This window comes from Amblyomma maculatum, chromosome 4, assembly GCF_055883805.1.
Source record: "Amblyomma maculatum isolate TAMU_Amacu chromosome 4, ASM5588380v1, whole genome shotgun sequence".
NCBI classification, from domain to species: Eukaryota; Metazoa; Arthropoda; class Arachnida; order Ixodida; family Ixodidae; genus Amblyomma; species Amblyomma maculatum.
Genome location: NC_139347.1, coordinates 58088832 through 58102599, shown reverse-complemented (window position 1 = coordinate 58102599; position 13768 = coordinate 58088832). Strand labels below are relative to the sequence as shown.

Sequence of the window (13768 nt, the reverse complement as noted above, 5' to 3'; positions counted from 1 at the left end):
TGCTGGCATGCTTTGGTGGTTAGGTATGCCCATTTGCAGTCAATTAGTACTAAGTAGCTAGATCAACTCCTCGAAATATTTCGTGCAGCACATTTTTCGCTTATTGCGACAGTATGCACAGTCTTTGTCAATAAAAGCACAGCCCAAGGGGGTCATTGCACATGTTCAGCAGCTACAATCTCGATTGTGACAAATCTCATCCCCATCCTTCTCCAGGTTTGGTATTCCATGGGCGGCTCCAGGAGCATCGTTACAGGGCTTAGAAGCAAAATCCCTTAAGCTGCAAAATTTTGACATAGACTGTACCAGAAACAATAGACTACCGTATTTACTCGCATATAGGTCGACCACGAATATAGTCGATCCCGATACATTGGGCTCGCCGAGGAATTAAAAAAAGGTTATTCGAATATATGTCGACCCATATCTTTTGAAATACAGATAAACATGCACATGACAAACCTTCAGCTACTAAATACCGCTAGTCGCTGTCACAAGCCATATCTTCATCGAAACTGTCGGGAAATTTTTCTTCTTAGGATGCTTTGCAGGCGACCTTGGCATCAAAAATGACGTCGCCCTCACCACCATCGAGTGCATTAGTAATGACGCATTTTTTTAACCTTGTGCCGATTATCTCGGCTAGAAGATCCTCCCACGCATCCCTGACCCACTTCGCTGAGCGGGGCTTTCCAGCGGTGCCCCCTTGGTGTCATGGCTGCATTGTCCTTCGAGAGCCATTCCCTGTAATATTTGGCGATGCAGTCCTTAAAACGTTTGTTCATGGCGACATACACGGGTTGTAACTGAGACATCATATCGCCAGCTATGACGACCACGTCCGTGCATGCCTTCTGTAGGGCTTCCTTGAGACGCTCGGGCAAATGAGACCTCAGAACGAGTCCAAGACGAGCATGTTTGGAAGGCCCAAGTCAGCACGTGGTCACTTCATCTACACACTTTTTAACCATCTCCTCGTTCATTAATCCCTTTTCAATGGCTGGGATGATCCCTTTTTTTTGGGAATGGTTCATCCTTTGGAATTGTCTTTTGGCAAAAAATGATGTACAGCGACAACTTCCAGCCATCTACGCAGTGCAGCACAGCATAACAGTACATCGCGTATGCTCGTGGCCAGTCATCAACAGGCACACGTCTTTTGCCCCCTTCGTTGTTACAGTGGTACGGCTGGGCTTGTCGAAGACTGTTATTTGGTCGGCGTTCCCAATCTGGCCAAGACTAAAATCCTTTTGATGCCGGAGCCTCAGAATGCACGGCTGGAATTCCCAACAGCCGTTCTTCGTACTCTGCTGGCAAATGCTGGTAGATGGTCATTCCACGATGAAGAGAGAGTCCGTTGCGCCGCATGAACTTTTGCACCCAACCCCGAATCGCTTCACTTTAAACGTTGACCAACCCATCCCACCTCACTGCGCCAATTGCAGAGCTTCCGTTTGTATGTCCTCGCATGACACCTGGAGACCCTTCACACGCTCCTCTTCCAATTGAAGCCTCAATTTCTTTTCGAGAGCTTCATACCTCCCTTTTGCTGGCCCGCGAAAAGCAAACAGTCGGTCCCTCTGTTCATGCCAACCCTAATCACCTTTTCACTTGCGGCGAACTCACGCTAAGCAGCACAGTTGTTCAAGTTCTCCGCAAAAAGAATCACTTGTCGCTTGAAGTCAGCGGTGTAGTTCTGTCAACGTGACATTGCCACTCAAGTTCACAACTGCAAATGTGATCGTCAAATGCAACGCAGAAGGAAACAAAGACAGGCAATCCGAGTGACTGGTATACAAGCCCCGTATGAAACCTGTAAAGTAAACAATGTGAAAGCGGACGCGAGTGCCACCTTTATGAATTGGCTAAACCAGTCATTCTTTTAATCAGCATCTTTTTAGCGACTTGACAATTGCGCTAGTGCTTTTGCTGAGGTTTAATTGTCGCAAATTTTCCATTTTTAATATTTGTGTAATGCGCGACTTCGGATTCGACATGCATGCCGAAGCATTTGTTTTGATCACGACCTCCACTATAAACTAATACACTGGCTTTGGTGCCTATTTAAGGGGGGACACTGGTCTTAAAGCCATTTTCTTTAATTTTTGAACTAAAGTGATGAAACTTGGCACACGTGTGCAGTTCCTGGTGCTGATTCCAAAAATATAATTAGATCTTTTTTACCAATTAGGCGTTGAGATAATTAAGAACAATGGTGCACTTGCTGTGAAAACAATAGGAAAAAAACCACTTCACAAAAACTTCTTATTAGCATATAGCTATATACTAGAATGAATAAGGAACACAATGTTGCAAGCAGATTTTTGATTTAATGATTATTTTTCATTTTATTGCACATTGAAGTTTAGTAGTCATAACATGGAAACACAGTGGTCACAAAAAGTGCCATTTTAAAAAATTTTAAAGCAATAATTAAGAAATCTGCTTGCCACATTGTGTGCTCCACATATTTGGCTTAATGCTGAAACAAAAATCATTGCTGTATCTGCAATGGGTGTTGAGATATCGCATTCACCAACTTGACAGGAGACCAAAATTCACATCTTGAGAAAATGAGAAAAACAAACGGAAGTCATTTTTAATCACTAAAAGTAAAAAATATGTACATGTCAACTACCAGACATTGTTAATATGCCCCAGGGGCATAGTCATTTTGAGCACTACCACCTTTGTGGCGCTTTTTCAGAGCACGCTGCAAATTTTCTGCCGATGCGCGCTTGCTTGTAGATGCAACGGACCGAAGCTTGTCCTTTTCTACCATACGCCGCACACTTCTCTGGCCAGGATTCAAACACAGCTCGTTCAAAATTCCTACCGAGGTCCTTTGGTACCCTATATTAAACTTCAAGACTGCTTCTGCAACTGCAGCCTCAACACTGAAGAGGGATGCGTGCCTTTCTTTTGGTGCCAGTGCCCATATGAGAGAGTGCAGGCTCATTATTATTTTGGGTTTTTCCCCTTGCACATCGCTCAAGGAGCTTCTTGTCAGAGAGGCGCTCATAAATTGGTCGCAATGCCTTGCATACATGACTAGGAAGGCTGTAGCGGTGCCTTGGGGCTGGCTCTCCTTTGGCACTGGCAGCATTTTGCCGGCACCAGGAACTTGAACCTGTTGGGCAAAGGCTGTGACCCGACTCCTGATCATTTGATGTCACATGATAATAGGTAGCCATCACCGCTTTTGCCATTTCTTCTATGTTGCCACTGTGGGACTTGAGTGCCCAGCCATAGTAAGAACTTAGCTCGTTGACTAGATCACCAGTTAGTCTGCCTTTACCACCAAGTGGTTCCGAGCCTGACCCTTTTTGTTTTGACAGCAGATTGCGGAGAGCTGTCCCCATCCGCTTTTGAACATGGTTAATGCAATCTTCTTTGGTGACCTCAACGTAGCCATACACTTGGCATCTTTCAGGGCGAGGAAGGACCGGCTGTCGCCGTCTGACAGCACCGTTGTATATCTGAGGTTGTGCTTCTGGAGCGATCTTCTAAATAGGATTAGGGCTGCTTCTACTTCCATCTCACCAGCCTTTTTATCAGTATTTTTCTGGCAGACGTGGCTTGCTCTCCATTCTTGGTATGTGGGGTCGTCCACTTTCGGTCCCCGCTCACAACCTGCGCAAAAATTGCTCAGGACAACGTAGTCTAGGACAAGCCCCGTAAAAAGCTCGATGACAGTGCAGACTCCGATGTGGGAAGAATGCCCACGAGTCATCCAAGTCCCATCGTAGGACACGGCTACGTTGCCAGGATTGTCAATGTTCAGTTCATCGTACAGCTTCCGGACTGACTCCGCGCATTCAACGGTCACTTTCTCGGCTGCACGCGTCGCGGCAGGCGTCAGCTTTTCTTTTACGTAGCTCTGCCACGTTTTCGTGTGCAGTCCACGATGGGAAATATTCATCGCGGCAAAGATGTCGTTGAATGCAGTCCGCCGGTTGCCGGTACTTTGCATCGCGCGCGGAGACAGAATGTTCACAGCGAAAGGATTTACACTTTGCTTTCCGTCCACACGCGGCGAACTCCACGCCGATGCCTTGTTGCCGCAGTTGACACATGTCAAGAAAAGCTTGACAGCGAGGCCGTATTCGCGATCACCTCGGCCGATTTTAACACTCCCTCCACACGTTTTACACTTTGCACCGTCAAGAAGGCTGTTGATCGACTCGATGCAAATCACGGCGAAGCTCGTCTCATCAAGCGGGCAGATCGCGGCATCACTGGCGGCAAAGTCTGTCTTACGTTTCGTTGCTGGCGTTGAATCCAACTCCCGCAGTTTGGCGTCGGCTTTTCTCTTTTCACTTGCCAGATCGGAAGGCGTCAGAAGCGTTGTATCGTGACGAACGCGGCTGACGTCTGAAGTGTGCTCGCTTGACGGGCCCGCTAGGCCTAGCTGATCCGTAGGTTCGTCGACACAGTCACTGGACGCAGGAATTTGCTCGTTTTCGGCGTCTCGCAACACCAAAGCACCTTTCTTAGCATTGCCGATCGACGATTTTTTCCTTTTTTTGCCGTATTTATGACGCATCGCAAACTTTCTCGTTGGCGTAGACATCGCTGCGAGATCTCCGAGGCGTTCAAGGATGACAGCACTAGGCAAGATGGCGTCTAAGGGCACGGCTCCGACTGCCCTGACGCGCGCAGCAGACGACGCGAGACGCGAACGGCCAATCACAGGGTCCCTTTTTGTCACATGCACCGAAGCAACGAATAGGAACGTGTGCTGTGGCTTTTTTTCTTTTCTTTGTTTGTATCGAACCAATGAGCGAAACGACGCGCAGGAGCGCGAAATTTGAAGGCGAAAAGCCACTCTTTCGAAAGAGACCAAGATCGCCGTGAGCGCGGCCGTGGAACGGAAGCTATACTTTTTTGAAAATGCGCTATTTTAGTGAAAACATCAGCTTGAAATGAGCCAGCCGACTTGTTATAAATTGATATTACGCCTCAAATATTGACACGAGAGGTGAGAAACTTGGTGGAATCAGAGAATAATAGTTGTAGATTCTAATACTTCAGTTTTCTAAAAATTGATTTTTGGGCGATTTTTCCGCCTTCAAGACCCGTGTCCCCCCTTAAACGCCAAAATAGACTGCTTCCTAAGCTGTCTACCACGATACGACCACAGAAATGAGCAAAAGAGCGATCGATGCGGATACACACAGAAACTCTGTTATTTTCGATCGCGAAGTCACACCAGCACTGCTCTATCGTTGGTTCGCCGGCATGGGCATCTTGAATGCAAATGGCCGCATTGCCGAAATGGCCGAACGTTTTTGTTAGACTTGCGAGCAATAATGTCACCTTTACTTTTTGTGTCTATTTGCTGCGAACACAGATAGGTAAACATACTACCCGTGTAGCCAGCGCTGCTTGAACAACGGGCACAACAATAGGACTCCTTTAGCTCTATATTTTTGCTCGCTTTGGTCACGAATATAGGTCGACAGCTACTAATTATGGGTAACATTTCTGAAAAAAATGTGTGCGAGTAAATACGGTAGTTGCTGCACAGTCACAGTATACAAAAAAAGGCAGCTGCACTTGTACGTGTAATGCCAGTCAAGGTAAACTAACAATGCAGTTGAAAAAAGTTAGTATTGATGCCAGAAGGACCCAAAAGAGGAATCGCAAAGCATCCAAGTACTGCAGCACTCACAAGGGAATAAAGGTCATCCAGCGCAATAACTTCATTATGAATGAGGACAGCAGCCAGACGGTAAAGTGACGATGGTGTTGGCTCTCCAGCTTCTCCCTGTACCAAAAACAAAGAACATTAGTGCTCCGAACGGGAGCCAAAATGAAGTAGGCATTTTTTAAACGAGCTGTGCCAAGCTTGTAAGAACTCCACCTGGTAGAAGGTAAATTTGAATCCCAGAACTTGGCTGATGGTAGCTGGATTCTGCAGGTATTTCGTCAGCAGAGGCACAAAAAAGTCCTCCAAGTGAAGACGGCACTCAAATGCTTCAAGGACAATATCCAACACGCGGTTGGGGTCCAAATTGAAGCAACCTGCGTCAGAACAAAGTATGAGGTAAGAGATATACAACAATAACTACAGGTGAGGCAAGCACTAGTCGCACCAAGAAGACGTCAGTGAAAAACTGAAGTTGAGAAAGGCACTAGTCTAGAGCAATTGATGCCCTGCCTGTGACATCACAAAATAGGAAGGATGCCACAGTTGACATGCAATAAAACATCAAACACACTGGCTGGACAGCTCCTTTATCTTCCTCACTATACCTTGAGCACCAAGGAGAAAAAAAAAAGGGGTTAAGAAAGTGGGGCTGGAAAGCGACACGAACTACTACACTAAAACCTAGGCAGCTCGACCCACTCCTTTTAATTAGGAAAATCAGGTAATTCGAACTAGGAGTGTGCCCCTGGTCAACGCCCATCATGTATGTCTATGGCACCGGACGCTCATTAACTAGAACATGGGCAGGCTGCTTTTAATTACAGTATTTGCTCAAATGTAACTAGAGTTTTTCATGGTTTTTGGCTCTCATATTGCCATACACTGCCGAGGTACAGCCATATTGAATTCTTCACCACTCTGTTTCCGTTTCCGTGGTTTTACCACGGAAAGCCAAAAGTACCAGGGAAGCCAAATCAGTCAAATCCCAATCTATCCGATGTAAAAATGTTGCGCTTTTTGCTCGTAGGCTCAAAATCGTGTTGTATCTTTCGCAGTGGATTAGTGCGGCTACTTCCGTTATAGCATTTCGCACGATGGCAACGCGCTAGCTTCATAAGAAAGCTATTGTGATAGCATAAGAAATAGAAAATTCTGAGGCAGCTCAACGGCTAGACGTCAACTAATCTACCATACGTGGGTAGCGGAGGCAGCAGGAGGAGATTATATGCGCCTGTCTGCAAAGGCTACAGACGACATCGTCTGGGAGGACGAGAGTGAAAAGGAGGACTCCGTTTCCGAGAACTCTGCCTCCGACGATGACAAATGAGCATTTCTGATGAGACTGCAAGTGCCAGAATGTCTATTAAAGGAACTTTTTCAAGTGCTTAGTTTGCATTACATTCATGGTGTAATTTTTTCCCATTGGGCAATATGCAAAGTTGCCCCTTGCGTTACATTCGTGGCCGCGTTACATTCGAGTAAATATGGTAGGACAGGCTGAGGATTGCATCAAGGTACGACCCGTGCAGCCAACAACCGCTGATTTACACCTCCCCAAACGCGATTTGCATAAAACGGTGATGCCCATGCTAAGGATTTAAATGTGCTACTTAGAGAGACAGGAAAGCCTGAGGTTACAGCCAAATGCATGTTTTCTCACATAAAAACCTAGGTTCAGTCATTACTTTGTCATGGCAAAAATCAACAGGAACATAAAGCCATGGGGAACTCACACAGAAATAAGCCCCACATTTCCCAGAACAGAGTATAAAATTAGATTAAATTTCAGCTACCTCATTTGTAGAGACTTCTCTGAATCAGATGCTCTTAACTGAGAGTCACTCAATATTGGAGAAAAAAAAAATGTCTAACTTCAACAGTAATCTTTCAAAACAAAACAAAACAAAACAAAAAAATGGGCCATTTCACAGATCAAATGCACTCACCTATGAGAGATCTCATGACCTCAATCATGTAGTCCGGGCTGATCTTGCCAGTGATCTCCTGGCTCAGCTCTGTTGCCAATTTGGCATAGCCTTCACTCTCCTCTCGAAACAGGTTGTACTTGTTCTGCTTGTAACTGCACAACAGAGCAATAAAAGTATTTCAAGGTCTGTTTATTTACTCGTGAGACCACCAGCTGTCAAAGTTACGGGACTAAAATCAATTTTCACTAAAAAAAAAATGTTTTTAAATTTTTGATGTTTTGGATAATGCATGTATTAAACTTCTCACCAAGTCTGGTTGTCATCTGTGCAGTGGAAAAATTTAAATTAATTTTTTTGCAAGACGGGGTGCACTCACCACCGAAAATGCCCATCAACGCTGATTTTAAGACGCAACCGCATAGCGGGCAAGAAGGTGCCCGCGGAGTGTATCCTGAAGTTAGAATGCTTATCTTTCACATTTTCCAGCCAAAAAGGATCTGCTCTGCAGAGTACAGCAGATTTTGTGCCATGGCAACAGTGGATTGGCTGGTAAACCGAAATAAAAGCTTTTTTTTTTGTCACTAAAACGGAGCATGTAACCGTCAAACTGTTCTCGCAACACTGGAAGCCTAGACAAAGATGCACGCCCAGCAACCAACCAAGCAAAGAATTTTACAAATGCAGACAAAGGCCTTGGACAACTGTAAAGCTGACAGTAAAAAAGAGGCAACTCGAATCACCACAGAGCAGTGTCATGTTTAAAAGGACAGCCAAACATATGCACCAGGCCACTTTGATATGTATATTTATATAGGCCCTAAACTTGAATAGAAACTCTTCCGCCAAAGGCTGTTTTCAAGGTGGTTTCTGAATTAAAATCTGTTGGGAACCAGATAAGGTACTTTTTGGATTCCTAATTATTCCATAAGAAAAACAAATTATCAAATAGCCGATATGCAATGGCAGTAAAAAAAAATCAAGTTAAGTTCTTAAAGTGCTCAGATTTAGAATGTCATAAAGAACCTGTAATTTGCCTTATCCTGCACAATGAAGTTACCTAAGCACTAACAGTTAGTACACCTTCATGATTCTTGAAATGATAGTTTTTTGGTGCTAAATGATGCCTTGAGGATCTGAAAGCAATATGAACTGCTGTAGGAAAAAAGGCTACTTACAAGAGCCGTGTCTTAATCTTGACAAACTTTGTAAGCATTGTTTTACTACTCTTGACAATTCCAGCATCCCCCAGTGATTCAATGTCCACTCTCTCTTTCAGCAGGGAGTCTGGCACAATCTGTATTAAAATGAAAAAGAAATTGTGATGGCAAAACTGCCACTGCTCCTATGAAGTACAACTACCCTCCAGAAATAGGGCTAACGCATGCAAAACAAAGGAATTCCACTAACATTAACGACCAAAAATAACACCGCTGTCATCAGCCCGTACTTTTTCTTTAAATTCAAGGATAACAGTAGTCAGCTAATATTGCCTAATATAAGACTAAAGAAAATTTTACCCTGAAGTAGCCAACATGCAACCGTAGAGGACTGACGTAACTTGCGCCTAGCTCAAGTTAGGAGGCACACTGCATAAATAGTTTCACAGTAGCCACAACTGAAACCTCACCAAGACAAAAAAGTTTACTATCATCTCATATAGTCAGAATTTAGAATTCACTACTCGACCACAAAATCAATAAGATGGCTAATGTATGCAAACTATATCGCATGTGCTTCTAAACATCTGGTAAATCTTTACCACAGATTTCTTTCTGCCCAGTAATCAGTGTGCCTACTGAAGTGTACAGTAAAAAGCCTTGTTGATGCTTTCTTTGTATAATTTCCCGATTCAGGTGCTCAAAATCACGAGCAGTGAAAATCTCCCAGAGAGTTACACTACCTTTTTCCTGGTTAAAATGTTGCCAGATGACATGCTTGCATATGTTAAGCGATGAACCTAACATATGAGCGAGGGACAAATGAGCAGAGACCATTGCCACCTGTCATAGCCATGCCAGTGATTTTTCACTCGACACTAATGTCGACAGTACAGATGGTGAATTTTCTGGGTATTTTCTGGCCTTCAACACTACTGCGTCAATATAATAAAGGATAGAGTTGTGGAAGGTGAGTAACTGCCCCAGTCACAGTGGACCCGTAAAGCATGTGAAGGAAGGAATGAAGGAAGGGTGGGAGGTGAGGAGAGAAAAGAGGCTATGCACAACACTCACCTTGGCGCAGCCAGCCAGTAGCCAGTGGAATCGGTCCCTCTGCTCCCGGTTGTCAACCGCCAGCGTCTCCAAGTCTGGAGAGGCGACAGGTGTCAAAGATGCCCGGGCAGATGACCACGGAGCAAGAGTATACAGGAGGGGAAACTCCGCTCTCTGCAAGGTGCGATGCTGTCATGAACGCTTCGAGATGTTCAAAGCTAGCCGCACGAAGGTGGCCTGCCAAAAAGGCAACTGACACGTCCTTTTAGCCCCCGTTTCCATTGTGTAGCACTTAGTAGGTGTCATTAAACATGCATGGACACAACGCACGCCAGTGTAGGGATCCCGTATACAATGCCAGTATTGGTACTTGCATCTCCTTTGCCACGCCATTTTTTATGTGATGTTACCTGGCAGTCCATATACCTTTGCACTCACAGGGCGTTTCCTCTCGTGTATACTCTTGCTCTGTGCAGACGACCGATGGCGCAGAGCAAGGCAAGCTGCAGCCAGGCAGGCCAACACATACCCAGTAGGAAGACCAGGTCCACCAGCATGGAGGGGATCTCTGGGTGCAGCGCCTACGGCAAACAAAGGCCCCGGAGCAGAGGAGCGGGCGTCGGCAAACCTGCACGGCTCTCGTCAGCCGCTCACACCCCCAATGCCACTTACGGTAACTTCAGCTAGTGCCGCCAGGCCCTGATCCACCTTGAGTCTGTCATCCAGCACGTGCCAGCACAGGTCATGTAACAGCATCTGCAGGTCTAATAACAGCACAGAGGACGACACATTACTTGTTTGGCAAAATAGCCCCTTTATCTTACTTTAAACTTTTTTACCTTGCAAACCTCATTTTACAGGATCTATGGGGTGTAATGTACCAAGGCGACTCAGGCTATGAGAGACGCCACAGTGGAGGGCTCCAGAAATTTCGACCACCTGGGTACATCGCACAGCACACGGGCACCTTGCTTTCCGCCTCCCTCAAAAAGCAGCTGCCACGGCCGGGATTAGATCCCGCATCCGTGGCCAAGTCGAGGATCAAGGAATTTGAAAATCCATAACACTGTTTTTGTAACATGTGCTTTAATAGCTCAGCTGATTTGCAGCTGAGTTTACTTTCTAGTTGTGAAAATAAATTGTGATGTAGATGCAAACAGGCTTGTCTTAATACTGCAATGTTGTTTGGTGGAAAGAATCAAGTGAAATAATTCAGCTGCTTTGTCAAGAGAGCTTTTGTTATTGTATGTCAATGCAGCACAGTTCTAGCCAAGCCAGCACTGCCTAGACCTAATACTGTTCAAAAAATTTGGCTTCTTCCAATTAACCTAGCATTGCTCTAGCACTCTTAACAAGCCTGCTCATGTTTGAACTACTAGTCTACATTTATGTCGAATACTGCACCACACATCACATAGATACAACATTTCACATGCTGTTAACAAGTGCAAGTGAACATTGAAAACTCTCATATATCACCGTCTGTTGTCGACACTGCAGGAAGAAAATGCCATTTCAATGTCAATGCAGGTGTTTACACCATTAATCAATTTAAACGAATCAAACAATTTTCGAGTTTCTCGCTTCATCACATCATTTGCTGTGAACAAGTGCCAAACGGTCCTCTAATTTATTCAGCAGAATTTCATTTGCCTAGAGCAGCATGCAAATGCAATACATGTATTTGCCACTAAACATTTTCAACAGTTACCAGAGGCAAGTACACAACCAATCAGCAATACGACAACGAGCAGCTTCGATGTGTTTATATAATGCCATGTTACAAGAAATAGTACTTTTAATTTCTGCCATTATTTGTGCAAGGAAGCTTGGCAGCCCTAATTTCATTACTGAAATATGTAATGCTTTACAGCTACGCACTTACCCTTCCCTCCTCGATCCGAGGGCAGCCTTGACGTCTGCATACCAGCAGCTGCTGAACGGCATTGCTTGATACTGGATGACGGAAACGCAAGCAGGAAGAAAACAAAAACAAATAAAACGCGGTTACAAACGCTGCAGCGGCAATGGTCGCTAAATCAACCATCAATGGCCACTGTCAGTCAGAGCTGCCGGACGTGAAGTAAACATTTCCTGCAGCTGCTGACCCCATAAGAGAATGAAAAACGTTAAATGACTTACGCACGGCGACAGTACCTGTTGAGAATAACAGAGTCACAACCGCCAATATATCACCACGTTTACGGTCAATTAAGTTGAAGTGAGACCGCGCTGCACAACGCACTGGTGCCTACGCCGCACACACTGTTTACAATTTTGTGCGCTTACACACGAGTTCGGAAATACAAAAATGGTGCGCGGTACAGTTTTAGTACAGTTAACTGTACATTTGTTATCAATCGTTACAAGCTCGCGTCCATGCCAGGTAGGCCTAACAAACCGTAACATGACAATAATGACATGCTGCAGCATCAAAATTTCAACATGCGCATTGTTCAATAGTTCGATGACACGACAGTTTTCATGTAAACACTTACAAATCAAGCTTTCCCGATCTTTCCCAACTTTTACACACGTCCACCGACAGAACCCGGCTCGCCATTTTCTGCCTGAAAACTACTAGCGCGCGGAACGCACCCTTGTGGGGACCTACAGCGCTTTGGTAGTAAACAAAAGTTTAAATGGGCATTTTTACCTCGAGCCGTCAGTTCTACAAGACTGAAATTTAGAGTTCGTTGTGACTGCTATAACAATGACGAAAGTAATTTTATTTCTCTGTATTATTCAAATATCTTTAACGTAGTTACGGATGTCTCCAGTACAAGCGCTGGTGGCGCAACGTTGGATTTTCTGCTCGAGGTGCGTTGAGGGGGGGCCAAGCACGGCGGAGCCGAACCAGCAGGTATCGTTGATATGTGACGGGTTTTACTCCAATACACTAACTCGTACGACTTAAACAGAGGTACGCTTGTTAGCCACGGAGAAAAATCCAACATATTGCTATGTCCGAGTTGTGGCCACCTGACTTGTGGTCTTGCCACTTGGAACGGACCGTTCATAATCTCTGGTTTCTATTACAGCTATGGGCTCGTCTGGAAGCACCCGAAGAGTAACTATTGTGAATGAAAACTCCCCGGACGTCATCAAAATATCCGATTCCGTAGTGAAGAGGTTGAAGGGAGAAACCGAGACAATATCGGCGGCAGGAGTCCCCCGGCAGACCGCTGCCAGTGCACCGTACGAACCGTGGGCCTCGGGAGACAGCCTTCAGAGCCGAAGACTTCACCGCGATGAGCTGAAGAAAGTTGAAGATGTCTGGCGAGAACGGCTGAAGGAGGTGGAGCGGCAGAACCAAGAGCTCTACAAGTTAGCAACCGACAAGTTCGCCGGTGCTGTCAAGCAGGTAGAGGATAAGTACACCCAACAGAAATGTGTACCTGTGTGCGAGGAGCATCAGCAGAAAGTAATGGAGTGCTACGCGAAGAATCAGCGTGCGCCATTAAATTGTTCAAAACTCGTTGAGGCATTCACAAAATGTGTTCACGAGGCAAGAAAAGACATTATAGCTCACTAGTACTGCGTGCTCGGTAGCGTGCCTTTTGGGTGACATTGAACCTTGCCTCTAAAAACCGATTTGTCCATTAGGAAAATAAACCAGTAACATAAGCCGTGCTTTTTTCTCATTTATTTTCTTTCATTTACCGGTGTTCGTAAAAACCGGCTTAAATAGTGCTACCGTTCGTTTTATTTCTTTATTTTACTTTTATGACCTCCGAGATTTCCGGTTATAGGAGCTCGGAGGCCATACTTCAATGCTTCTGTTGCGGTCTAAAAAAGATCAGGAAATGCAGCTAGTTCAGTTCTGCAAGCAGCAAAGGGGAAACAGGAGGAAGGAGAGGGGGGGGGGGGGGGGGGGGTATGCATTATCGCTGTAACCAACTTAAGTTGGGTGAACAATGCTAAACCATCTAGAACATGGGTCGTACTGCTGTGAGAACAGCTGTTAAGCATGAAGT

At 45.2% G+C, this 13768-nt stretch overlaps 2 protein-coding genes across 7 annotated transcripts in view; one reads left to right on the top strand and one right to left on the bottom strand.

Moving 5' to 3' along the window:
• The window catches only part of tho2 (THO complex subunit 2-like protein), a 76974-nt gene extending 64578 nt beyond the window's left edge, over positions 1 to 12396 (bottom strand). For all 5 annotated transcript variants that reach the window (XM_084601619.1, XM_084601621.1, XM_084601622.1 and 2 more), the window contains exons 1-9: positions 12290 to 12396; positions 11677 to 11747; positions 10464 to 10555; positions 10321 to 10372; positions 9813 to 9886; positions 8757 to 8875; positions 7600 to 7733; positions 5867 to 6027; positions 5675 to 5770 (exon numbers count right to left, since the gene is read on the bottom strand). In XM_084601619.1, the coding sequence (XP_084457745.1) occupies positions 5675 to 5770; positions 5867 to 6027; positions 7600 to 7733; positions 8757 to 8875; positions 9813 to 9886; positions 10321 to 10372; positions 10464 to 10555; positions 11677 to 11747; positions 12290 to 12354 (864 nt within the window). In that variant the 5' untranslated portion in view covers positions 12355 to 12396. The remainder of the gene's footprint in view (positions 1 to 5674; positions 5771 to 5866; positions 6028 to 7599; positions 7734 to 8756; positions 8876 to 9812; positions 9887 to 10320; positions 10373 to 10463; positions 10556 to 11676; positions 11748 to 12289) is intronic.
• A 101-nt stretch (positions 12397 to 12497) lies between these two features.
• Positions 12498 to 13418, top strand: Chchd3 (Coiled-coil-helix-coiled-coil-helix domain containing 3). Of its 2 annotated transcripts, none has more exons than XM_084601617.1 (2): positions 12498 to 12654; positions 12833 to 13418. In XM_084601617.1, exon 2 carries the CDS (start codon positions 12835 to 12837, stop codon positions 13324 to 13326), a length of 492 nt encoding a protein of 163 aa, XP_084457743.1. In that variant the 5' UTR covers positions 12498 to 12654; positions 12833 to 12834; the 3' UTR covers positions 13327 to 13418. The 2 variants fall into 2 exon arrangements, with proteins under 2 accessions (XP_084457743.1, XP_084457744.1); XM_084601618.1 differs by having other exon boundaries at positions 12579 to 12714.
• Positions 13419 to 13768: the final 350 nt, after the last annotated feature.